The sequence below is a fragment of the Megascapheus bottae genome, chromosome 1 (genome assembly GCF_031878675.1).
Source record: "Megascapheus bottae isolate mThoBot1 chromosome 1, mThoBot2.hap1, whole genome shotgun sequence".
Classification (NCBI taxonomy): Eukaryota; Metazoa; Chordata; class Mammalia; order Rodentia; family Geomyidae; genus Megascapheus; species Megascapheus bottae.
In genome coordinates this window covers 25,425,989-25,452,481 of record NC_143509.1, presented here as the reverse complement: position 1 = coordinate 25,452,481, position 26,493 = coordinate 25,425,989, and the positions used below count along the sequence as shown (strand labels likewise).

The 26,493-nt window shown below is 41.8% G+C and overlaps 1 protein-coding gene and 1 non-coding gene across 2 annotated transcripts; both read left to right on the top strand.

Moving 5' to 3' along the window:
- The first annotated feature begins 6,279 nt into the window (after positions 1 to 6,279).
- Positions 6,280 to 25,998, top strand: Tnfsf10 (TNF superfamily member 10). The gene is made up of 5 exons (XM_090338771.1): positions 6,280 to 6,476; positions 13,524 to 13,658; positions 16,494 to 16,536; positions 22,125 to 22,229; positions 24,654 to 25,998. The coding sequence occupies exons 1-5, from the start codon at positions 6,333 to 6,335 to the stop codon at positions 25,103 to 25,105; spliced, it is 879 nt and encodes a 292-aa protein (XP_090194897.1). The 5' UTR covers positions 6,280 to 6,332; the 3' UTR covers positions 25,106 to 25,998.
- Positions 18,671 to 18,774, top strand: LOC150068546 (U6 spliceosomal RNA). The gene has a single exon (XR_016538481.1). It is a non-coding gene; the product is annotated as a U6 spliceosomal RNA (small nuclear RNA).
- Positions 25,999 to 26,493: the final 495 nt, after the last annotated feature.

Sequence of the window (26,493 nt, the reverse complement as noted above, 5' to 3'; positions counted from 1 at the left end):
GGCTACAGGTCTTTGAGACAGGAGTCTACTTGCAGACACCGGCTCTCCAATAAAGACTCCCAATGTGACCTCTGAAAGTGTGACTTCTCTGTTTTCTTGCCACTAAATTCCTGCACAACACAACTTCTAGAGTCCATTTAACCAATTTGAGTGGAGCAGCCTCAAGATGAGGTCAGCTTATTGAGGAAATGTGTGGGAAATCTGTATCATACGGAATCCAAATTTGTATGATACAAGATTCCCAGGCTACAACTCACTCTGTGTCCAGAATTATGTATGGACTAACAACTCCCTTTCTGTAGTATGGAGAGTCCTCAAAAGACTAAACATAGAGCTCCCCTATGATCCAGCAATCCCACTCCTGGGCATTTACCCAAATGTCCAGAAACAAGACCATACTAAACCTACCAGCACAACCATGTTCATTGCAGCATTATTTACTAAGATAGCTAAGATATGGAACTAACCCAGATGCCCTCAGTAGATGAATGGATCAAGAAAATGTGGCATTTATAAACAGTGGAATTCTATGCTGCCATCAGAAAAAAAAATGGCAGGAAATGTAAGGAAATGGAAAGACTTGGGGGAAAAATCATATTAAGTAAAGTAAGCCAGACCCAGAAAAACATAGGCTCCATGGTTTCCCACATTTGTAACAATTACTGTATGTCTAGAATTTTCCTAGCAGAGAATCATAATAGCTCAAAAGCTATGTGCATATGATCATGGAGGATGGTGCTAAGTGAAATGAACTCTAGGATGTGGAAACAAGAGATTTATCTTTGTGGTGGTTGTTTTTAATGTACTATGTGAAGTTATTTTTTTTCTCTTTCTTTTTTTCCTCATTATGGTTTGACCCCTGTTGTTACTGTATCTGGAATTAGGGAAGGGAAGGGGAAATACAAGAAGATTAGACAAGGGACAAAGGGTGAGCCAATGTTGAAAATGAACTTTACAACTTGGGAAGGGGTGAGAGGAGGGAAAGTGGGGGGGAAAAAAAACATGGGAAGGGGTAACAATATTTGAGAAGTAATGTACTTACTATGTTATCAATGTAACTGTAATCTCTCTATACATCATCCTGAGCATAAAAGTAAAAATAAAATAACTTCCCTTCTATTGGGAATATGTATTTATATTTTATTTTTTTAGTCTCCCTGCCATTTTCTATGTTGGGATTTTTTCAGCTTACTGAAGGAGACAGTAGGTCAGACATTAACTTTTCTTTTTCTCCAAGAACCTAAAGTGTTATGTGATCTAGGTTCCGCCAATCAGATAAACAAGTGTATATATGAAACAGAAGCTAGTGAGAAATTATGAACGTTTATGAATCGTGTGGTAGAAGCAGACACGCAATAGATTATGTTCTGAGACTTTGAGCAGTGACAGCAATACTCATTTCTAAAAGGAACAGTACGACTAGTTCCATTGCCAATACTGGATGTCTAGAAGAGAGGGTTCCGTGGTGTGTGAATCTTGTGGTGCTAGTCATTTCCCAGAATGGGGGAATGGGGTTTTCATTGTTGTTTCTCTATTTAACAGTGCCAAATCTAAGTTTCCAGAGGCCACAATCCCCATCAAGACTTTTTGGGGGATCAGTCATGGGGCTTAAACTAGGCCTCTTAGCTTTCCCTGAGCTTTTGTGCTCAAAGCTAGCATTTTATCACGTACAGCCAAAGATCTGCGTCTGGTTTTCTGGTGGTTAATTTAAGATGATATCACAGTTTTTTCTTCGGGGCTGGCTCAAACCACTATCCTCAGATCTCAGCCTCCTGAGTATGTGAGCCACCAAGATTTGAACTACCCCATATCTTGTATATAAATTGCTTTTTCTGTTTATGTTTGTCTGAATTGTCCTCAGTTGCTTGGAAATGACTGAAGTTTTATTGAGGGCATTTTATACTGACTTGCCTGAGAATTGTAGCTCTGAGTACGATAAATAATCACCACTACTGAGTTAACTATTGCCACAATAATGCTGGGAAGGAAACAATTCAGTGGATTAAAGAATGTGTTTATTCTTGCTATCTGTGGGTTGTTTGGGGATCAGCTGATGGAGCCTGTGTTCAGAGAAACTGGGCTCTAAAACGTAGGTTGGGTTCAGCAGTGCTCTTCTCATCCTCCTTAGACTACCAAGTGCTCACATTATCATGGAAAGACCAAGTATACAGTTTTATTTTATTTATTTTTGTGCTGGTAATGGAGTTTGATCTCAGGGTGTAGGCACTCCCCTTAGCTTTTTCCACTCAAGGCTAGAACTTTTACCACTTGAGCCTCAGCTCTATTTCTGACTCCTTGGTGGTTAAATGGAAATAAGAATCCCATGGACTTTCTTGTCAGGATGACTTTGAACTGTAATCCTTAGATCTCAGCATCCCAAGTAGCTAGAATTTGAAGTTGTGAGCCACTGGTACTCACAAAGTACAGAATTTTAATCCTCCCTATGTCAGTCTATTAGCAGAACCAAGGTATTGGAGATGAATTGCAAAACTATGGGACAATGCACATGAACAGAGAGAGATGCAGAACTGGGAATAATAATGAAGTAAACATCACCTTGTACTCTGCCCCACCCCTACCAACCTAAAGTATAAGCTATGGATGGTGTTGACATAATTGTTTTTTGTGTTTGTTTAATGCCACTACTGAGGTTAAGTGCAGGGCCCTTTGCTCTCATTTGCCCTTTTCACTCGAGGCTGGTGCTTTGACACTTGGGCCACAGCTCTATTGCTGGCTTTTTGCTGGTTAATTGAATGTAAGAGTTTTATGGACTTTTCTGCCTATGCTCTCAGTCTTCTGAGTTGCTAGGATTATAGGCTTGAGCCATTGGTGTCCAGTTCCTACTCAGATCTAACAAGGAAGCATTAGGGTATAATTTCCCAGAAAGTATTTTAAAATTTATGCATAGGAACTTCTATTCTGAGTGTGTGTATAACACACCTTTAATTTTCCTTTCCTGTGTGGGGAACAGAAAATATTTCTTTTTTTTGTTTTTGTTTTGTTTTCTCTTCTCATTGTCCTACTCTATTGAAAAATTTTAAAAAGTCCTGACTAAAACTTCACCTTGTAAAATTCTGCTTATTGCAAGAGCCCAGGTATTGTTTCTTTCTCACGAGTGGAACTCAAGGATCTGTGATTTGGTGTGGAGACTGGGAAGCAGAGGGGAGCCCCTCACTGTCCACCATTAATAGCATTTATTTCATGAATGGGTTAATAACCCATGGATTAGCTTGATGAGCACTTATCTGAATGGGCTACCAGGAGGTAAGGCCTACTTGGAGGAAGTAAGTCTCTGGGGCTATACCTTTCCCCCAGTCCCTCTCCTCCCTCTGCCTGAAGCCACTGTGAGATAAACATATCTTGAGCACATCTACTGTGACTGTGGAATGAAATCTCTAAAATCATGAGACAAATTACTCATCCCTTAAGTTGATTTTACTGAGCATTGAGTAACAATCACTAAAAATGAACTCACACAGCCTCTCCAGTTTGCAGCTCCCACTTGGACACAAACTTTAGCTCAGGCTTTCTTTGTGCCTCACAAGCATAGCAGAAGGATGGAGGCAGACTGGATGCATGTAGGATTAGGGCCCAGGCAACAATGTTTTTGAACACACTTCATGGTGCTTTCATGTGTGTTGTATTTGACAGTTGCTGGGCTAAGAACTGAAAAGAAGCCAGATGTACTGACATCTACCTGTAATCCAAGCTAATCTGGAGGCAGAGATAGAAAGATCTCAAATTCAAAGGCAGGCAGGCAGGCAGGCAGGCAGGAAGGAAGGAAGGAAGGAAGGAAGGAAGGAAGGAAGGAAGGAAGAAAAGAAGAAAGGAAGAGAAGGAGGGAGGGCAGGAGGGAGATGGGAAGGAAGGACTATAATAACATAAAATAGGACTACAACTGATAGGTCCTGGTTCAACCCTTAATTCAACACTGCAAAAAAAAGAGGGGTGCAGGGTTGAGCAAAGTAAGCATACAGATACTCTTACCCTAGTTTTCTTTTCTTTTCTTCCCTACTTTTCTTTTCTCCTCCTTTCTTTCTTTTTTCTTCTAGAAGTTGTACTGGGCATGAACTCTGGGCTAGGAAAACACTGCTTGACCATACTTTCCCTAGCTTGCTTTCCAGTACAACTGCGATTACAATGATCCCTGTCTCACAGATTATTTTTCAGATAGACTCTCACTAACTTTTATCTGAGATAGCCTCAAATTGGTTCTATCTTTTCCTGTTTAGTAGCTAAGATTATATTTATCCCACTGTTTTTTTCAGATGAAATGCTAATAAGAACAAACATGCTAATTTTAGGAAAAAATGAATGTGCTCATAATTCTAAGAGAACATGAACATAGTAGATTCACTTAACACACTAAAATATGAATAAAAGTACACACTAGAAACAAAAAGAAAGAAGGAAGGAAGGAAGGAAGGGAAGGAGGAAGGAAGGAAGGAAGGAAGGAAGGAAGGAAGGAAGGAAGGAAGGAAGGGTTGTTGTTCTTTTAGTCAAGAGACTTTAGCCAAGGCTGGAGCAGTAATTCTCAAACTAAGAAAGACTCCAGGAATTTGGAAGTAGAGCAATGAAACTGATGAGTATTTTAGCTAAAATAACTACAGCAGAAGGGAATGTCCTCCCTCAAATAAAAGAAAGCAATATTTATTTTTTTATCTAAACAAAAATGTTTTCTTTTTTGCTGGTACTCTCATTAACTCAGCTTTCTTGCTCAGCTGATGCTCTACCACTTGAGCCATGCATCCATGTCTTACTTTTTGCTGGTTATTTGAAGATGGACTCTCCTGCGCTTTTCTGTCTAAGCTGGCTTTAAACTTCCATCCTCCAGATCTCAGCCTTCTGAAAAGCCAGGATTACAGGACTGAACCACTATTATCTCAGCCCCAAAGTGTTTCCTTATTTTCTTCTTCCTTTTTGTTTGTGTTGAACTAGGGCTTGGCCTCGAGGCCTCAGGGTCTAGCATAGCATTTTGACTCAAGCCTCTGCTTTACCACCATTTAAGTTACAATTCCACTTCCAGCTTTTGGATTGTTAATTGGAGATAAGAGTCTCCTGGACTTTCCAACCTGGACTGGCTTTGAAACATGATTTTCAGGTCTCAGACTGCTGAGTAGTAAAGATTACAAGTATGAGCCACTGACACCCAGATTTATCGTGTTTTTTAATGGCTGCATCATGTTCCATCACATATTTTTATCATTGGCAATGCATATCCCAGTTGATTTCCCATAGTGAACTTCTGACAAAATACCAGTGTCTGTCTACTACTCTCCAAATGCTGGAGTGTATAGATGATAGGGATAATCCAGACACTGAAGTTTTTAAAGCCTTTTCCAGAGGATTCCCAAGTCAGCCAGGATTGAGAAACAATTGTGTGTGTGTGTGTGTGTGTGTGTGTGTGTGTGTGTGTGTGTGTTTGTGTGTGTGTGTTGATTTAAATTTCCCTTAAGTCCTGTCATATTTAATGACTTATCAACAGTGAATAATAGATATCATATGTCTTTTTGCCAAATAGTAAGTAAACCACCTAAATCTTTTTAGAAAATCTCATAAGAGCAAATGGAAGATCCAGGAATGCTGTAAAATTCCAAGTACTATCTAGTTCTGGCTTGCTGGGCAGAGGGTGGGGGAGGCTTTAAAAAGCAAATGCAGACATGGTAATGGAAATACAAACATAACTATATAGACAAAAAAACCAATGACTCTATAATCAAAATGTTTTATTTCATAAACTGATATGTTTCTATGACATACAAACCGTTAGCCTAATTTTGATTAAGTTCTAAAGACTAAGTCCCAGAGAATGTAATCAGAGATTTCCTCCTTGAACAATTGTTTGTTAAACTTGTCATTTAAAATATGATGTAAACATAAGCCATATAAAAAAAAAAAGCAAAAAAAAAAAAAAAGCAAATGCAGCCATTCCTGCACCTTAGAAATTGGAAACTGGTGGGGGGAAGAAAGACAGCATCCTATCTGTCTTGTCTGACATTGGCTGGGATCTCTGCAGTGCAGGAGGAAGCTGGTTGAACTTAATGTGACTATTGCTTAGAGGTGTGTTTATCTGCTCCACTTCTTGTGTAACTAAGTACTGGAGTGCAGCCATTAGGGGTGGGACCACTAGACTACTGGTTTCGTTTTTCTGTAAAGGCGTGTGTGTGTGTGTGTGTGTGTGTGTGTGTGTGTGTGTGTGTGTGTGTGTGTGTGTGTACATGTGCTGATCATTTCCTCATCATAGAGAAACTAAAGAGAACCTTACCCTGCACAGTGACTTGCTGGGGTCCAGCCCAGGCAGGTCTCATCTGGCAGGACTCGCAGACAGGATCATGGCATTCCTGCGGCCCTCGGCAGACCCCAGCCTCAGGCAGATGTTTGGGTCACTACTGGTCGTCATAGTCCTCTTTCAGGTCATCCTGCAGGCCTTCTCTGTGGCTGTGACATACATATACTTCAACCGTGAGCTCAAGGAGGTCAGTACAATGTGGCTCTGACAGGGTCATCTCCCTTTCCTCTGTTCTCAGTCTGCTCTTCTCTGAAAGTTTTGCTGTGGATCTATGGTTAGACCCCAGGACTTGGGCCAGCTCAAGGGGATTGTGCTTGTGGCTTTTTGTCTTGCACAGAATCTGTAACTGGCAGTGTTCAAAATGGCACAGTTGGTGAGTGCTGTCTGAGTTGTGCTCTTTTTTGCTTAAGGGTTTTTGGTTGGTTGGTTTGTTTGATTTGTCCTCTGGTACTGGGGTTTGAACGCAAAGTCTCCAGCTTGCTTGGCTTGAGCCCTGCCTCTAGTCCTGTTTCTTGTTAGTTTGTTTTTTTTTTTCCTTGCCAGTCCCAGGCTTGAGCTCAGGGCCTGAGCACTGTCCTTGGACTTTCTCAAGGCTAGCGCTCTACCACTTGAGCCTCAGCACCATTTCTGGCTTTTTTTTCTATGTATGTGGGACTGAGGAATTGAACCCGGGTCTTCATGCCTGCTAGGCAAGCACTCTACCATGAGGCTAAACTCCCGGCCCCCTTGTTAGTTATTTTTGAGATGGAGTCTCACGGACTTTTCTGTCCTGAGTAGCTAGGATTACATGCAGGAGCCATTGGTGATAGTCACAAGCCTGGTGATTTTTAGAAAAAAAAAACTTTATTGTATGAAGGCTTCTTTGTGATATTTACAATATGTATGCAATGCACTTTGATCAAACTCACTCACTGATACTAATAGTTCTTAAACCCTCTTCCCTCTGTTTTTCTCTTGAGTTTTCAGTGGACTTCACATATTTGAATTTTCATATAGTATACACAATGTCATTCTGTAATAAATATTCACTCCCTGCACTCTCCTTTCACCCTCTCCCCACTTGCTGGTGCCCCTCTTCCAAGCAGATTCTTTTTTCCAGTACTATAGTTATTGTAAGTATAGATTCTGCATATGAGGAAAATTATGCAGTATTTATCTTTCTGAGTTCAGTTTATCTCACTTAACATGAAAATCTCCAGTTCCATCCATTTTCCTGCAAATGCTATAATTCCATTTTTCTTTATACTCTATTTCACACACACACACACACACACACACACACACACACACACACACACATGCGTGCGCGCACACTACTCTCTTTGTCCAATCACTGGGCTAAATACCAGGCAGTAGGCTTACTTAGGGCTTCTACTTGTTAGGCTGGAGTTCTTTCACTTGAGCCACAAGTCCACCTGAGATTCGCTTAAATATTTTTAAATAAGTAGAAGAAAGAACTTCACACTCACAAGCTGAGTTTTCCAATCTAGCCGTTAAGCTGAGATCAGATTCAAACTTGAAATGTCATGTTTCTTTACCCTTTGCACCTGAACGTTATAGAGTTTAGCCCTTTTATGTGTGTTTTGGTTTTATTGCTGAGATAGTTCTGGATTGACAAGAGAATGAATGCAAAGGGCTAATTATGTAACTTCTCCTAGGTCTACAGTTATTGTGTAGGTGTGCCATCCACTGTCATAAATACCTGTAATAAAGTTGATATTTGAGCTATTTACAAGTTCTGTACAGTCCCTAGAGAAATGATAGTGAATCAAAGTTCTACTTTTCTCAGAAACGGTTCAGCTATAAATGCAGGTATAAATACTAGGAACAAGAGTTTCTTGTCATTAGCTGAGTGTTGTGGCCCCTATGACTGTCATCCCAGCTGCTCAGGAGGCTGAGATCTGAGGACCACATCTGGAACCAGCCAGTCCCTGAGCCTCTCATGTCCAATTAGCCACCAAAAAGCCAGACATGATGGTTGTGGTTCAAGCAGTAGAGCTCTAGACTTAAGGGAAAAAGCTAAGAGCCAAAGGCCCTGAATTCAAACCCCAGTACTGCCCATCCCCCCACAAAAATCAGAGTGCCAATCATCTGTTAGGGAAATGCAGGCTGAGTGCACCCTTGTGAATTTGATTGTTCCAATTCAAAGGTCATTTTTCCTTTGGAAACAAATGTAGATTCTATTTAATTAAAAAAGATTGTGATTGTAATTAGCTGGCCTATAAGGCAAGCTCCCTTTGTTGGGTGTGTTTAGAAGAGTTGGTGTATTTCCAATGAAAAAAAACCAAACAAGTAGAATCACATGCTTTATCCTAAGTCCACAGAAGAGACTGGAGTCCCAACCCTTGTCAATGCTGTAGCAGAAGCAGAGAGAGGCCACTTATCTTTCCACAAGTCTCTCCATCAATTTGCACAAGTTAGCCTGATTGCTATGTATGTGTGCTGACATTGGGTTTTCCCGCCAGAGTGGGAAAGCCCATGAGACTTTTCTCTCCAATTAACCAGCAACAAGTCAGAAGTAGAGCTATGGTTCAAGTGGCAGAGCACCAGCAAAAGAGGAAAGGGACAGTATCCAGGTATTTAGGCCATGAGTTCAAGCCCTAGTACTGGCACTGCCCTCCCCCCCCCCCAAAAAAAAACATTGGTCAGAAACTAATGTTTTGGTAGAAGAGAATGATTAAGCTGTCATCTCAAAATCTGTGCTAGAGTCTACCCTGCTGAGAGCAAGCACCTCGCTAAGGGCTAGTCCTGGTCTAGAGAGCTGCCAGGTAGAGAAGTGTGGTCACCATGGAAACGCACATTGGTGCAGTCGCCATGGAAAGCAAGGGTCTGCAGCTCCAGAACAGGCACCAGAGAGCTGTCAGGCCTTCCCCGCCCTCACATTGGTGAGCTACAGAGCAGACTTTGCCTATGGCAGCATGGGAGAGGAAGGATGTGGAAAGGATGCAGAGGGAGAGACATCCACTTAATCATCAGTATATATTGTTGGAATAAATCTCAGCATGCCACTTGTCACACATTCAGATGCCAGCATTGGCCAAAGTCCGCTAAAGAAATTACCAAATATCATAATGCAAAAACCAGGATGGGTGGTGGATATGCAGCTGTGCTGAGGCCCCTCTTTGGGTTTCTTTGGCTCAGAAATGAATATTAATAGATAAAAAATGTCTGAAAAGACACACATCGGATCTTAACCTGATCTGATCACAGTGTGAGCTTAACCACATAAATAAGAGAGATTAGCCAGAGGTTGAAATTTCTCCTTTTCTTTATACCAATACTGAGACTTGAACTCAGAGCTTCACATTCTTGCTTGGCTTCCTTCCTTCCTTCCTTCTTTCCTTCCTTCCTTCCTTCCTTCCTTCCTTCCTTCCCTCCCTCCTTCCTTCCTTCCTTCTTTCCTTCTTTCCTTCCTTCTTGCTGGTCATGGGGCTTGAACTCTGGCCCTTGTTCTTGAGCTCTTCAGCTCAAGGCTAGCGCTCTACCACTTTGTGTCACAGCACCACTTCTGTTTTCTGGTGCTTATTTGGAGATTAGTCTCATGGACTTTCTTGCCCAGGCTGGCTTTAAGATCTTCAGATTTCAGGTGTGAATCACTGGCACCTGGCTTTTGCTTGGGTTTCTTGCCCAAGGCGGGTGCCCTGACTCTGGTGCCACTGGAGCCCTGATTCTAGTTATGACTTTTGTGTTGAGCTAAAAGTTTCTCAGATTTGGCTGCCTCGACTGGCTCTGCACTCGGATTGTAATGTCTCAGCCTCCTGGGTAGCAAAGATTACAGGCATGAGCTGCTAGCACACAAGCAGATGAGCTTTTCTGTTTGTCTTTGTTTGTTTGTTTTGTCTGCTTTCAAATTTGTACTTTTGGTTTTGGATAGCTGAGAAAGGGTTATTTTCACTTTCAGAAAAGTATTTTTTATTTTCTGTTTTTCTGGCTACCTGGGCAGTCTTAAAGTCTCCATGCTCAGTGGACCTGTTTATTTTGAAGTTCTGCCACTGAGGTATGCCTCAGTCTCATTAAATTTCAAATTATAATTACCCAGCCTCTCAGCAAGGTCATTCGTCCACCTCTTTGTTTCTGGAAATATAATACTAGAAAATCCCCGAAGGGAATCCAGTTAAGAGCCAGTGGCTGGGACTCTTCCAGGCTGACTGTTGCGAGGACACAGGACACTGCTACCTCCCGGTGCTTCCTGACCTCAGCGTTTTGTTTGTTTAGGTCCTCCTGCCAAAGGCTGAAATTATAGACATGCCTCTCACCTCCCACCCCGCCATACTCAGCCTCAGTTCTGTTTGCTCCTGCTCATAGCTTCAGGTTTCCAGATCCTCAAACTTGTGTCCTAGCTTCTTCCCACTGCTGAAAAGGAAAAAGGTAATTTGTGTAGGGGAGCCTGCGGGGCACGGGGGGTAGGGGGGGAAGGAGCTTGAACTCGGCCTGGGCGCTGTCTCTGAGCTCTTCAGCTCAAGGCTACTGCCCTACATTTGAGTCAAGCCCTACTTCCTGTTTTCCAGAGGTTAATTGGAGATAAGAGTCTCAGGTCCTTTTGTGCCCGGGCTGGCTTTGAACCTTGATCCTCAGATCTCAGCCTCCTGAGTAGCTAGGATTACAAGTGTAAGCCAGTGTGCCTGGTGAAAAGGTAATTTTTTTTCCTTCCCTTCTTTGTGTATCACAAGTCAGAGATGTGCGTGTGTGTGTGTGTGTGTGTGTGTGTGTGTGTGTGTGCTTGCTTTTGTGCTTTCACGAAACGAGAGTCTGACAGAACATCTTCATGCTGGGTGGACTGGGTCTTTCTGGAATGATCTTGTATTTTCTGGCTCATTCCAAGCCTCCTTCTCTTCTCTGACACCCCTGCCTCCCACTTTCCTAGATGTACTCTCCAGAAGTCTGAACTTCATGTGACTGAATTTCTTTTTCGGGAAGACTTTTTGGCTCCTGTGTAAATTGGAGATATAATTGAGACCACCACAAAAATTCTTGGGATGGATGGAGGCGATGGCACTGCCTCACTCCTTTGCTAATCAGTGCTCAACTCTGGAGCCATTCCCAAGTACACAGACAAGGAAAGCATCCTACTCTTGTCCTTTAGCTAAGGAAGAAAGGTTAGGGTTTGTTGTTGCTGCTGTTTTAAGTCAATGAATGTCTAAGCGGGGCCTTGCAGAAGGAATTCATTAAGTGGAGTGTGTATTTTGTGTTCAATCAGAAATTCAAGGCACATGGCTAAGCAGGTAGATGGCTAAGGTACAAAGCTCTGCCTTGTAAAAGGCTGTACCTTGTTTCATAAAGAATGAAGCTTCAGCATGATTGTTTTTCTATAGAAAGTTTTAGGTCATAGTGAAATGTGACCTGTCTTTCTAGTTCTGCACTACCTTCTACTCAAAGAATATTTTTTTAAAAAGTTACTTACCCTAGATAAAGACACTCAAACCATTTATTTTTATTTATTTATTTAGGAAAATACTACATATTCAACACTTGTTTTTAGGAAATGAAAACAGGAAGCTAGCCCATGAGAACTTCATCTACTCGAGTCCTGACATGTTCTGAATGGCTCAGGGGTGGAGAATGTGCAGTCTGAGGGTTGTGTAAGACCCATGACATCATCTGGTACATGATGAGAGAGAAGCAAGAGTCTCTGTGTGTATGCTGTGCTGGTACTAAGGCTTCAACTCAGAGCCTGGGCATTGTCCATTAACTTTTACTCTCAAGGCTGGGACTCAACTACTTGAGGCATTTCTCCACCAGTGGATTTTCCATGGCTAATTGGAGATAAGAGTCTCATAGTCTTTGCTATCCAGGTTGGCTTTGAACCTCCACCCTTAGATCTTAGCCTTCTAGTAGCTAGGATTACAAGTGTGAGCCACTGTTCCAGCAAAGCGTTTCTTGTCTGTTTCTCCATGACTGCCTGAGAGCCTGTGGACCTGTACTGTCCATTTTATATAGCCAGAGAATAACATTGTCAATATCCAAATTTCCCTTGGTAGAAAAAAAAGGAGTCCTACCCTTGTTAAGGTGTGTTGAATATGTGTTTGGGGCAGAAGAGGGGGAGTTAGGATCTTGTCGGCAGAGACGGAGCTATTACAAATGCTTACTTTCTAACAGGTGAAAAACATACAAATGGTGGGGAAAGTTTCTGGCAGGCAAGTTCCTAGGGAGTTTGGGCAACTAATTGTTGAGAACATGCCCAGTGTCAGGGGCAGCCTGTCAAGATGCTGTCGCCCTCAGAAGAAGAGAAAGCACATCCATTGCTAGAACCTACTCAGCTGCCAGAGGGTAGATTAAGAAACAGAACGTTCGGCTGGGTGCTGGTAGCTCACACCTGTAATCCTTCAACTCAGGATTGGGGTTCAAAAGCAGCTTGAGCAGGAAAGCCTGAGAGGCTTTTATCTCTACATAACCAGTAAAATGTCAGGAGTAGGGCTGCAGCTCAAGTTATAGAGCTCTGTCTTCGAGCAACAAGAGATAAGGGACAACATCCAAGCCCTGAGTTCAAACTCCAGTACACACACACACACCAGAACATCACCTCTGCTGCAAAAGCTTGCACAGATTATATAGAAGGTGGTAGAATTTAAGCTGTCTCCACTGCCTTCATATATTTAGGTGTGTTTTAGCTTTAGAGTGAGATAGATTCACACTTGTTAGAGTTGGAAGGGATCTCAGACATCCCTGCAGGCAGCTCACAGACAGAAGAGGACAGCAAGAGGGACAGGGAGCTGGTGAAAGCCAGAGCAGGAGAGGCCACTGTCCCCTGGCATGCCTGGCCCACAGCTACAGCCTTCCCATCCAGTTGCTTGTTTTCTTGTAATCAGTGGGTGAAAGGTGGGATTGCTATTCACATTCACAGCATGAATTGATCCATGCTAACAAAACTGGGTCTGATTCTCTGCTTCCTTTCTGCTGGTTTCCCTTCTACTTGTGTAAGGAGAGAATGGTCGGGTACTGGTAACTCACACCTGTAATGCTAGCTACTGAGATCTGAGGACTGCAGTTCAGAGCCAGCCTGGGAAGGAAAGTCTGTAAGACTAGCACAAAGCTGGAAATGAAGCTGTGGCTCAAGTGGTAGAGCACCAGCCTTGAGCAAAAAAGCCAAGAGAGAGTGAAATCCCTTTGTTCAAATCCCAGAACTGGCACAAGAAAAGGAAGGAAGGAAGGAAGGAAGGAAGGAAGGAAGGAAGGAAGGAAGGAAGGAAGGAAGGAAAAGTATGTGGGCATCATGTTGCTGCCTTCTTTCCCACAGATACAGGACAATTATTCCAAAAGCATCACTGCTTGCTTCTTAGAGGAAGCTGACCCTTGGGGCTTTGGCGATAAAGGAACAATGAACAGCCCGTGCCGGCTGGTGAAGCAGCAACTGGAGGACCTGGTTAGAAAGGTAAGTTGTCTCACCAGCGGTGTACGTATTGGGCCAGAGGAATATGATATCAAGTGTAGACTTTGCATTTGTAAGTAAGGAGAAGGAGGTCCAGAGCATTTAAGCAAGTCTCTCAGATTTCATAATCATGCAAGTAATCCTGATCTAGAGTCTAGACTTATACCTCAGATGGTTAACCCACTCCAATCCAAGCTTTTTACTTTATGCTGAGGAAACAGGGTAATGTGTTCAAGGAGTCTTAGTAAAAAAGGACAGTTGTCACTTTCACTTGCACTTAGAAGACAAAAGGGGACAAGCTGGTGTTCTATTCTTCCTTGATCTCTGAAAGTAAATGAAAGTTTATTTTTGTACACATAGAAATGAAAAGGGAAAGAAAAAAAGGACAATGAGAGACTTTGGGAAATTCAGTCATTAAGTGACAAATTATAAGGCAAATCAGGCTGAGATTTGAGGGGGCAGTCTGAAGCTAGCCTGGGCAGAAAAGTTCAAGAGACTTTTACCTTCACGTGACCAGCAAAAAGCCAGAATTGGAGGTCTGGCTTAACTGGTAGAGCATCAACCTTGAATGAAAAAAGCTAAGTGTGAAGCTGAGTTCCAGCCCCAGTACCTGCATCCACACAAAAAAGTATCTATGGAAGTTATTAAAACCGGATCTCTGCTCAAAACATGGCATTTGATTTTTTACTGATTGTGGTCATGTAATGTTACTTTTAGGTCAAATCAAATCAAAGCGGCTTGTGACTGCTGCCTTCTTTGTAAGATAATGTTGAAAAGTCATTGCCTTTTATTTCCCCACAAAGGTCATTCTGTATAAATTGAGAAATCCCACCACTGGTGTGTGGACACACAGGGGAACTCCTTTCTCCCAGGGAGGAAGCAGATGTGGTTCTGATGGTCAGTTTTTTGCTCAGTTTGCACCTGACCTGTGGAGCAGAGCTCAGATGTGTCCTGTGAGGTTATTTCCACAAGAAATGAAATCATGTTTCTATTTACTAATTCATCCTGGAAACTCACTTGATCCCTCACCACCCTGGAAGTGGGGGTGGGGAATGTCCACCCACTGCCCACATATACAGAAGCAACTGTGGCTGGGACTCCAGAGAGGCAGAAAAGGCCAGAGGGTGGAAGTTTTGACACAGAATCTGGAAGTCCCCAAAGTGAGGTGGAGGCAGGCAGGACAATCCACCAGCTTCATAACTAGGCCTGAAGCCTTGAGAAACCAAGAAGCAAGGTGCATGAAGACACAGAAAAATAAACACCGGGGAGGGGGTGTCCTCGAAAAAAATAAACACCGGGGAGGGGGTGTCCTCGAAAGGGGAAGGGTGGGGTCAAGGGGAAACAAGGAAATGAATAAAGAGGAGAAGAGGAGAAGAATGCAGTCAAGAATTCAATGGATATTCTACAAAATTAAGAAAAGTGAGGGAAGGGGTGGGGGGACGGCTGAGGAGGTTTGAAAGGGTGACATTGGTCAAAATATGTTCTATGGAGATATTTTTAATTGTACTTTTTTGAGTGTCTTTTCCTTTCTGGGACTGGTGATCTAACCCAGGACACTGCACTTGCTAGGCAACTGCTTTGCCCCTGAGCCACACCCCAGCACTTAAGTAAAAAAGAAACTGAAATTCTGGTCAGTTAAGTATCTTGAGCAGTCTCTCAGAGCTAATATCTACATCTCAGAGCTTGTATTCTCTCATTTGGCCCTTCCTCTCCTCCTTAATTCCCAAATCTTTCCCTCCTTCCTTTCTTTCCTTCTTCCTCCCTCTTCCTTTGCTTGTTCCTTTTTACCTTCTACCTTCCCTCTTTCCCTTCCTTTCCTCCCTCCTTCTGTCCCTTCCCTCCCTCCTTTTTTCCTTCCTTTCTTCCTCCCTCCCTCCCTCCCTTCTTGTCTCAAATTTAGAGGAATGAAAGAGCGAGGGCGGGGAGGAGAGAGAAACAGACAGAGACAGAGAGACAGACAGAGAGACAGAGACAGAGAGAGACACAGAGAGAGAAATATTCCTTCTCTTCACTTCATTCCCCTCCTCCAGAGCTGTCAGAGTTGAAGCAGAAAGCTTCAGCTTGGCAAAAAATTAGCAAGTGTTGGGAAAATTAGCAAGTTGGTGGTGTCCTAAGGCTTTGGAAATGACAGGAGCTGTGAATGACTTAAATCTGGTTCTGTACCCTGATTGCAAGCCCTCACTTTCTTCTTTCTTATTGGTTTTCCCTTTTGCCTTTGTCCCCGTTGGATAAAGCTGTGAGACAGCACTAGGGGGAGGTAGAAAGTTTCTATTACACATGCCTCAGTCGTGTTCCCAGTAGACAGTGCTATCCACTTCCCAGGACACACCTTGATGGGCTGTGATGTCTGTGGGTGTCATACGGTCGAGGAAGTGCCTTACTTCCTAATGGTTGTGTGGGGTTGCAAGCTGTTACACTGTATTCTTCCCTCTCCACAACTGTACAGGGGCACACACATGCACGCATGTGCACAAGTCCCCCAACAGTGAGTGCATTTGGCTGCCCTGTCTCTCAGCCACACGGCACCCTGGGGGATGTGAGGAGACTTGAGAGAGATGTCCCCTTCCTCCTGTTCTGCGTTGTGACTTTCCAAAGACTTCATTCAGAGGCAGAACTTTCCAAGACAGAGGACCAAGTCTTGACTCAGTGATGAAGGGAGGCTCTCTCAGTCTTCACCTTATTTCCCCTCTCCTGGTAAAAACCATATGTTGGACAGTTTAAGACTTTCAAGATCACCATCTTTATGGAAATATCCTGTTAGACTTCAGCAAGAAGAGCTGTGGGTATGCTGTTGTAAGTAAAACATGTATTAACAAGCTTATTCCATACTGTTTACAGATGGTTTTGAGAACTCTTGAGGAAACCACTCCTACAATTCAAGGTAGTACTTTTTTGTTATTATCTTAATTTGCTACCATTGATTTTGGAGCATGGTGCTAGTTTTCTGTTCTCCTCCTCTCTGCTCCCATCCAGACATCTGGGCTTTGCCACTCACTTTCTCAAGCCACTAACTGAGTCTGCGTCCTTTGTATGGAAGTTCAGAATCAAATCTATGGCCCATCTAGGGTCAGAACTCATTTTCCCCATATGATTTTTTTTCTTTTACTTCATTTTCTTCATTTACTTATTTTCCATTTCTAATGTATTATAAAGAAGCCAGTTTAGTATGGGTGCTGATGGCTCATGCTTATAATCCTAGCTACTCAGAAGGCTGAGATCTGAAGATCAGAGTTTGAAAGCAGCCTTGGCAGAGAAGTCTATGGGCTTAAAAAAAAACCCTCCAATTTATTAGCAAAAAACTGGAAGTAAAGGTATGGCTCAAGTGGTAGAATGCCAGTCTTACATAGAAAAGGTTATTTAAGAGTATGAGACCTTGAGTCTAAGTCCTAGTACTGGCATCAAAAGAAGGAAAAAAAAAAGATTCATGTAAATCAGTTCAGTAAACATGACAGTAATTAAGGTTCCCTCAAATTTTTCTATTTCTCTGCCACTTTACTCAGAAACCTGTTGCTCTGTTGTCCCTTCCACAATCAACTCTCCACCCACCTTGACCTCATCCTGTGGTCCCCACTTATACCCAGCTTCCTGTCTGTAGTCAGCAGTGCTCTCTTAGCCTCATTTAGCTTCACTACATTTGTCAGAATTGGCTGCAAGAACTGTCCATTTTGCTTCTTGTTCCTGGCTCTTTCCTCATGGCTCATCACATCTTCACAGTAGCCTTCTTAAGTAAATTCTCCTATATCCTGTTATTTCTACCAGGCCCCTTCATCTCTCCTTTTATATTTATGTATTATTTTACCTGTATATGCACTAGATTGTAGATCAGCCAAGATAGAAAATTTGCCTCAAGCCTAGTATGTTCTGATTCATTCTCTCCTCTCTGTTGTGTGTGTGTGTGTGTGTGTGTGTGTGTGTGTTGATGAGATACAATTTACATTCCATACAACCAACTACTTAACAGTGCACAGCGAGCTGGCAATAGGGATGCACATCTATACTCTCAGCACTTGGGAGGCTGAGATGAGAGAATTGGGAGAAGTTTAAGGTTAGCCTGGCTTAAACAATGAGTTCAAAGCCAGTCCAAAGTGCATAAGAAAAGATTGTCTCAAATAATGATGATCCATGTAATTAATGCTGTGTCACAAGGTTCTTTTTCTGTTCTTTCTTTTTCTTTATGTTAATACTGGTGCTTGAACTGAGGAACCTTAGCTTTTTCACTCAAGGATGGCGTTCTACCACTTGAGCCCCTTCTCCATTTCCAGCTGTTTTGCTGGTTAATTGGAGATAAGAGTCTCTCTACTTGTCTGTCTGGGCTGGCTTTGAATCATGTTCCTCATATTTCACCCTGGAGAGTATTAAGTATTAGAGGCATGAGCCACAAGGCCTAGCCAAACGATTTCTAATACATAATTTGGGGATAAATAAAACATTACATGGATTAGGATACTAAATTACACTTGCTACTTCTTTGCATTTTTTCAAACCAGTACACTTGCAGAGAAGAAAGATTTTTGTTCGAAGTCTCCTCCTTATGTGGATACTTCCATTAAATATGAAGCATGAGACTTAGTCTGGGAATCCAATCATTTTCCCAAAGATAAAGCTGTAATCAGAATGCCAGACTGATTGCTTCTGATAAGGCCTGCCAGATCCATGGTCTATAGCAGACAGACATACTCTTCTTAGTGTTAGAATAGTATTCTTATTTATTCATCCCAGTAACTGAGAAAAGCATTAGAACTTTGATTACCAAAACTTATCCATAATACCAATGATTTCAAATGCAAAATAGATTCAGGTATTGAGTATTTAAAAATAAAATCTTAGGATTAGAGATAAGGTAGTCACTAATAATTTAACAGTCAAGATTGAAAGCGGAATAATTCATATCAACCTGGCAAGCTGAGTATTTTGAGACTGATGTTAAATTGGCTACATGTCTCCCTGCCATATCTCTGGTACCATGTACATTACTACCCCTCGGAACAATTTGCAATTGTAAATTTACAATGCACTTGCTTTGGGAAGCATGTATATTAGTAATGGAATAACTCAAAGAAAACTAGCATAGACCCTGCAAAAGGATAACGTGCAAATTCATGAAGAAATAACCAGTGGCAACATCTTCTAAAAATAGACCTGGAGAACTGGATATCCACATATAGAAGACTGAAACTATGTCTCTGTCTTTCATCTTGTACAAAAGTCAATCAAATAGGGTCAGAGACCTTTAGTGTAAGGACTTTGAAACTACTGAGGGAAAAAATATATCTCAACAACAAAAAATACTTTTGGAATCCAGTAGCTTAAGAGTGATAGCAATAATTGACAAGTGAAATTGCACCAAATTTATATACTTCTGCATGGCAACAAAAAAAAGAAAAAGAAAGGGGGAGAAGCCTACAGTGTAAAAAAAATGAAAACCAAGTAGCCTACAGAATGGCAAAAAGTATTTTCTAGCTCTTCATGTGAGAAAGGATTAATATCCAGAATATATAAAGCACTCAAAAAATTAGTTGTGTCAGGTACTGGTGGCTCACAACTATAATCCTACCTACTCAGGAGTCTGAGATCTAAGTGAGTTCAAAGCCAACCTGGGCAAGAAAGTCTGTGAGCCTCTAATCTCCAATTAATCACAAAAAAGCCAGAAGTGGAGCTATGGCTCAAGTGGTAGAATGCTAGCTTCAAACAGAAAGCTAAGGGACAGTTCCCAGACCCTGAGTTCATGCTCTAGGATTAGTACCAAAAAATACTAACAAACTGATAACTGAGTAAATGAACTGAACATGTAGTTATAAGCACGAATGGCTGGGAAGCACAAATGGGAAGAAGAGTTGTTGTTTTAGTCAAGCAACTTTAGCCAAGGCTGGAGTAGTAATTCTCAAACTAAGAAAGATTCCAGGAATTTGGAAGTAGAGCAATGAAACTGATGAGTGTTTTCGCTAAAATGAAATCTCTGTAAGTAACACCAGATTGGTGGAAGAGATTTCTCATTCTCCATTTATTCTTCTTCAATAAAAATTTCTCACTTCGTTCTGCTCCCTTGTGCTTTCAGCCTAAATGAAGGCCTACTGCGCTGATCCTGACCAATTAGAATCACCTGTTAGCCTAACTATTCCACCTCTGCCAACGAACGGCCCTCTTGCCCTCTAGTCACTAAGCCATCCTACCACATAATAAACTGGCTTAAAGCGGAGCATGAACTGTTTGCTTTCTCGAACAGCACATCCTTCCATGTTCTATGAGTCTCTAGACTAACATAGAACTCTTTTGCATTGGCTTCTCCTTGGGTCTAGAACTGAATCCTTTAAGGCCCCGCCCAAGCCTGCACTGTGCCTCCTGCCTCTGGCCTCTGCTTTGGCTGTGTGGGAATGTCTTTCTTCTATCTAAGCCCACCTTCCTTCCTCTACTTGTACACTTATTCTTGCACCTCAGAGGGTGTCTTGCCATGTAGTTGTTTATAATCTTTCTCTCATCCCTAGAAGGTGTTCAGCCAAGGTATTGTGGGCATTTCAGGTCATTTGCTGCACATGACTGCAAGGGCCTTAGCATATCCTCTTCCATAAACTCTCCCTGAACTCCGCTCCCTATCACACAGGAATCTCTTCCTCTTCTGTGAACCTATCACCTCTGATTTCTACTTCTTAGAGATAGATTTTTACTTCTGATTTCTCATCTTCCATAAAACACTGTAAATTCAATGGTTACTCTATGTAGCCCTGTATGGCATAGAGAAATGCCTTCTTGTTAATATTTACTCAATGTATGAATATAATTTCATCTTAACAACCAATGTGTTATATACAATGGAGTTCTATATAACCACCAGACAAGGTAAAATGATGGCATTCACTGGGAAGGGGATGGAACTAGAGCAAATCAGGTTGAGGGAGATAAGCCAAGACCACAGGAACAGAAGGGGCATGGTCTCCTTGATATGTGGATATTAGATCTAAGCAGCACAAGAGCAATGACTCAATAGTCAGATCATTGACATGCATTTGGAGATATAAACATATCATATAGACACATAGGCTTATGATAGAATATATATTCTATAGACATATATTATTATATAGATTGATATATATATCTATGATATAAAAGATTTAGCTTAATTTTAATTATGTTCTTAACTTGATGTGTCAGTGATTGCATATAGAGTTTTTTCTTGAATACCTGTTCGTAGAACATCACATTTGAAATATGATGTGTACACTCAGTGTTAATAAAAAGTTTTCATAGGAAAAAAAACCATCAATGTAAACACCCTAAGGAAGTTTGAGCTAACTACTTTTTTTTTTTGGTGCTGGTCTTGGAGCTTGAACTCAGAGCCTGGGCACTGTCGTGAGAGATTCTTGCTCAAAGTTATCATTCTATCACTTGAGCCACTTGTTTATTGCCCTCTGTTGTAAGCAACTTATATACTCATACACTAACTTCCATGCGCAGCATGCCAATTCTTGTTCTTTTTGTGGGAATGCGGAGAGGTTGGATGACTGTGGCACGTTATAGTGTTTATGGACAATGATTTATCGTGGATCCATAGCTTGCAAGATAGTGGAGATGCCACAAAATTGGTATTACTATTTTTTTCTAAATATAACTTTGAGTGTGTGTGTGTCCTGGAAACTCTTCCTAGGCTTTCATGCTCAGGACTAGAACTCTTGCTTTTAAGCCACAGCTCCACTCCCAGCTTTTCTGCGAGTTAGTTGGAGATAAGAGTCTATGGACTTTCTTGCTTGGGTTTGATTTGAACTACAATCCTCAGCCTCCTGTGTAGTTAAGGTTATAGGCAGAGTCATTGGTGCCCTGCTCTAAATATATGTAAAGTAGAAAGTTGCCAGTACTTGGTTATTTGCATACTTTGAACCACTTAACAGGATTATTACAAACCTACAGTTTGTTTTTTCCTTCCTTCTTTCCTGTCTCCTTCCTTTCTTCCTTCCTTCCTTCCTTCTTTCCTTCCTTCCCTGCTTGTTTGGTTTTGGTTTTGGTTTTCTGCTAGTCCTGGGGCTTGAACTCAGGGCCTGTGTACTGTCCCTTGGACTTTCTCAAGGTAGTGCTCTACCACTTGAGCCACAGCACCACTTCTGGCCTTTTCTGTGTTTGTGGTACTGAGGAATCAAACCCAGGACTTTGTGCATGCTAGGCAAGCACTCTACCACTACGCCATGCTCCTAGCCCCTCCTCTTTCTTGTCTTTGAAAGTGTTCAGAATCTTCACTTTGTGCTACTCTGTTTGGACCTTACCTCTATGATGCTGATAATTTATAATCCATGTTACAGTCATTTTTTTCTACCAAAAATATTTTTCAAATTAGACATAAATTAAATCAGATTGATTATTGTACCAAAATATGGGTTGTTATGTGGCACTTATAGAAGTGACTCTGGAAGGTGCCGGGAACGGTACCATATTCAAGAATGAGTTTGACAAGTGCTGTGATTTCTGTGGTTTCTCTTTCAGAAAAGCAATCAAGTTTTCCCTCCCTACCACGAGAACGAGGACCTCAGAGAGTGGCGGCTCACCTCACGGGGACTCTCCGAAGGAGCAACACACCTGCAATTCCCTGTAAGACACACAGTCACCTCACATGGGCTGGGGTGGAGAGGGAGATAGCACAGAAGGCCTGGGCTTCACCCTCAGCCCCGAGAAAGACAGGTCGGACAAAAGACCAAGTGGAAGAAGTTTGTGAAATAGTTTTTTTAACTTTTATCTGAAATATGTGTGCAGTTACCAACGACTCCTTGTGCAGCTCTGTAAAATGATTGGTTGCTTTCAGATGCAAAAGTTACACAGAAGTGGCATAGGAAATGCAATGGTAAAAAAGGTCTCAAAGTGATAGAATTTTGTCATTGAAGTTCGCAGACTCAGCTCTATTTGAGCTCACTCTTCTTTCATCCTTCTTTCATTCCATCCTTCTTTCCTGGCTTCCTCCTTCCCTCCCTCCCACCCTCCCATCTCTGTCTGTCTGTCTTCCCTTTCTCTTTTGCTGTGTCTTCCACTCTGTCTTCTCACTGCCTCTCTACTGTCTTTCCTTCTTTGTCTGTCTGTCTGTCTGCCTGTCTGTCTCTCTATCTGGACTCCACCACTTTCTATGTTCATTCTTTCAGTGTGACACTCTGGAGCTCCTAATGGAGGTTATATAAATTTCAACCACAGGAAACATTTGACTTACAAAACATTTCACTTCCAGAAAGGTCAGTTTCCCACGACATATTGACTGTGTCAGGTCTAATGATTGCCTAGAGAGCCAGCTATGAATACAACATTGTGATACAGCCTATAGTCTGGCACTGTAAATACTCCAGTTGGAATTTAGCTCCATTTCACTTAAATGTATGTGTAAAGTGGATTTAAGAAAGCCAACTTCAGATTCTTTACATTCAGAGACAATCCTTAACTCATAAAATTGAAGATGACCAGTGCAATCAAATTGTCTGCGTTAAGTACTCAGTATACAGCTTTATTTGCTTAGCTATTTATTCTTCTGCCTGTACTAGGATTTGAACTCAGGGCCTCCTAATTTCCTCAATGTTGGAACTCTATCTCTTGAGCCATACCTCTAATTCTGTTTTTGTTTTTGTTGTTGTTGTTTTGTTTTGGTGGTAAACCTTTATTGTGCTAAGGGTTTTTCCCCAAGTTGAGGAAATTTCAGACATCAGTTTTATGTGAAAAGGTTCTTTTTGGTGAGTTCATTTTTGGGGAACTTGCCTTCTTTAAAAAAAATATTTTATTGTCAGGGTGCTGTGTAGAGGGTTTGCAATCACGTTAGTAAGAGAGTGAGTACATTACTTCTCAAACATTGCTACTACTGGGAACTATGTCTTCTGAACTCACATTTTAGAAACCATTAGCATACTCTTCCCATCTTCCCACAAGTGAGATAATTATACCAGTACTACTGCTTGTTATTCATCACCAACTTGAGAATAGTTTGAAGTGCTTGAAAAGTTTAGTTTTGCACCAATCACAGACAGGAAGACTTAAGTAAAAAAAAAAACAAATCGTATTTTCCATAGGGCTCTTTTTCATCCAGATATTTTGGGAGCTATAATGTGAAGAAACCAAGGATCTTTAACTTTGGGTTCCTCAATCCTTTTCTTTCTTTCCTTTTCCTTTCTTTCTTTCTGTCTTTCTACCTTCCTTCATTTTCTTTCTTTCTTTCTTTTCTCTCTCTTTCTCTCTGTCTCTCTCTCTGTCTCTCTCTCTGTCTCTCTGTCTCTCTCTCTGTCTCTCTCTCTGTCTCTGTCTCTGTCTCTCTCTCTGTCTCTCTCTCTCTCTCTCTCTCTGTCTCTCTCTCTGTCTCTCTCTCTGTCTCTCTCTCTGTCTCTCTTTCTTGAGGTCACAGGGCTTGAACTCAGGGCCTGGGTGCTATCCCTGAGCACTTAAACTCAAAGCTACTGTTCTAACCCTTTGAGCCACAGCTGTACTTCCTGTCCTTTTTTATTTAGAATTGTGAATACCTTCTGGCTGGATGGCATCTTAGACTGAAAAGCTGAGAAAGGCCGAGGGAAAAAAAAAACCAAAAGTCCTAAAGAAATAGTGAGAAGGCCTGGGCTTTGACTTTTAGAAAACAAGGTGCTGTTGTTTGGGTTTCTTTCTGAAGTTTGCATTTGTAGTTGTCAACACAGGAAGGGAAGAAATGGGATGTTCAGGATTGGAGCTTTGTCCAGGAGCAAAAGCTGCCCTCTAGTGGGGCTGTGCCCCTGTTGCCATTCAGAGATGAGTAGGGCCAGGGTGACATCAATTGGAGGTGCAGTGTAGGTTCTCTAGGGACCTCTTGTAGGTCCTGATGACCCAGGAGCCCCTCAATTTCTGCACAAGTAGATTCCATCATCCCCAGGAGACAGAAGGAGCAAGAAGTCTTGTATTAGATTGAAATGCTTGGCAAACTCATCAAAAATATAGACTTCCCACAGCTTGCCAGGGAACCCAATGCTTTTGCCTTGATCTGAATTCTCCCTGTTAAATTCCTCTCTAATCCTCATGCAGGGTCCAGTAATAACATGATCTTGGGACAGAAGATACAGTCGTGGGAGTCATCAAGAAAGGGGCATTCCTTCCTAAGCAATTTACACTTGAGGAACGGAGAGCTGATCATCCACAAAACGGGCCTTTATTACATCTATTCCCAAATATACTTCCGATTTCAGGAACCTGAAGGAACTTACAAGACAGGTTCTACAGAAGAGCAGGGAAAGAAAGCCAAACAGATGATTCAATATATTTACAAGAACACAAGCTACCCCGAACCGATCTTGCTGATGAAGAGTGCTAGAAATAGTTGCTGGGCCAAGGAGTCTGAATATGGACTCTATTCAATCTATCAAGGGGGAATATTTGAACTTAAGGAATATGACAAGATTTTCGTCTCTGTAACTAATGAAAGTTTGATTGACTTGGAGCAAGAAGCCAGTTATTTTGGAGTCTTTTTAGTTGAATAAAGGACTGGCACAAACAAAACATTAAAAAATTAAAATTAAAAAAAGAAGAAGAACACCAGAATGCACAAAAGAAAACAAGCCAGGTGCTGGTAGCTCATACCTCTAATCTTAGCTCGTGAGATGAGATATGAAGATTGCAGTTCAAAGCCAGCCCAGCCAGAAAAGATTGAGAGACTCTTTTCTCCACTTAACAGCAAGAGAGTAGAGGTGGTGGTGTGGCTAAAGAGGTAGAAAACCATCTTTGAACAAAAAAGGTAAGGAAAAACACCTAGACCCAGAGTTTCATGAAACTGAATGAGCAAAGCTACTGCAGTACCAACAACAAAACAAAGACAAAATAGAAACAACCAACCAACAGCTTCAAAATGATCACTCATTCGTTAGGATAATAAACTGATGAAAATGTTACAACAACTCTCACAAAGAAAGACAATCAGAATAGAATAGACCTCACCAAGAAATGAGATCTTGGCGATGGTTGTCTTTAAGATGGACCTGAGCTTTTGACAGCTGGAGTTCCATGAAGATTTCACTGCGCTCACCAGGCTCATGTGACATCCTCTTTGGCGCTGGTGAAGATGTTAGGAGAGCCTGACTGGAAATAGGTCATGTCTTGTAAGGTTAGACCCGTTCCTCTTCTCTTATTTCCTGCTGCTATCCTGCACCCTGTTGTTCTACCTCATTTTGTACAGAGAATCAACTGAGCCAAGACTAAGGATTAAAAAATGTCACTGCAAGCCGAGTGTGGTGGCTCATGCCTGTAATCCTAACTACTCAGGAGGCTGAGATCTGAGGAGCATGGTTCAAAGCCAGCCCAGATAATACAAAACTGTGAGACTTTCATCTCCAATTAAGCACAGGAAACAGAAAGTGAGGCTTGGCTCAAGGGTAGGGCGGTATGAGCTGTAGAGCTCAGGAACTGTGCCCAGGCCAGAGTTCAAGCCCCAGAACTGGCAAAAGAAAAAAAAAGTCTCTGCAAATCTAAGCTAATGTAAATAAGCTCATGTAAGTTATTCTCTCATGTAAGTTGTTCTCTCAGGGTTTAAAAAAAAACAATGGAAATTTATGACCCTTAAATTGGATCAAAATCAGCAAATGCCACTAAAGCTCTTGTCACTGGATCCAAGCAAGTGAGGGTTTGTGAAGTTTTACTCTGAAAGTAGGGACTCGTCACTTAGGGTCCTTGGATTCAATCACAGAATGAGGATTTCTAATGGTAAGAAAACTCAGCAGAGAGTTATTGGCTAAAGGCAAGCAGGAAGGCAGGCAAAAAGCAGAGAGAGACAAGCAGAAAGTCAGAGGCACCCTCCAGCACAGTGTGGGTGCTCTCAAAAGGAAACACAGAATTCTTGGCATCAGGTATTTATACAATAAAAGCAAAGGGGACA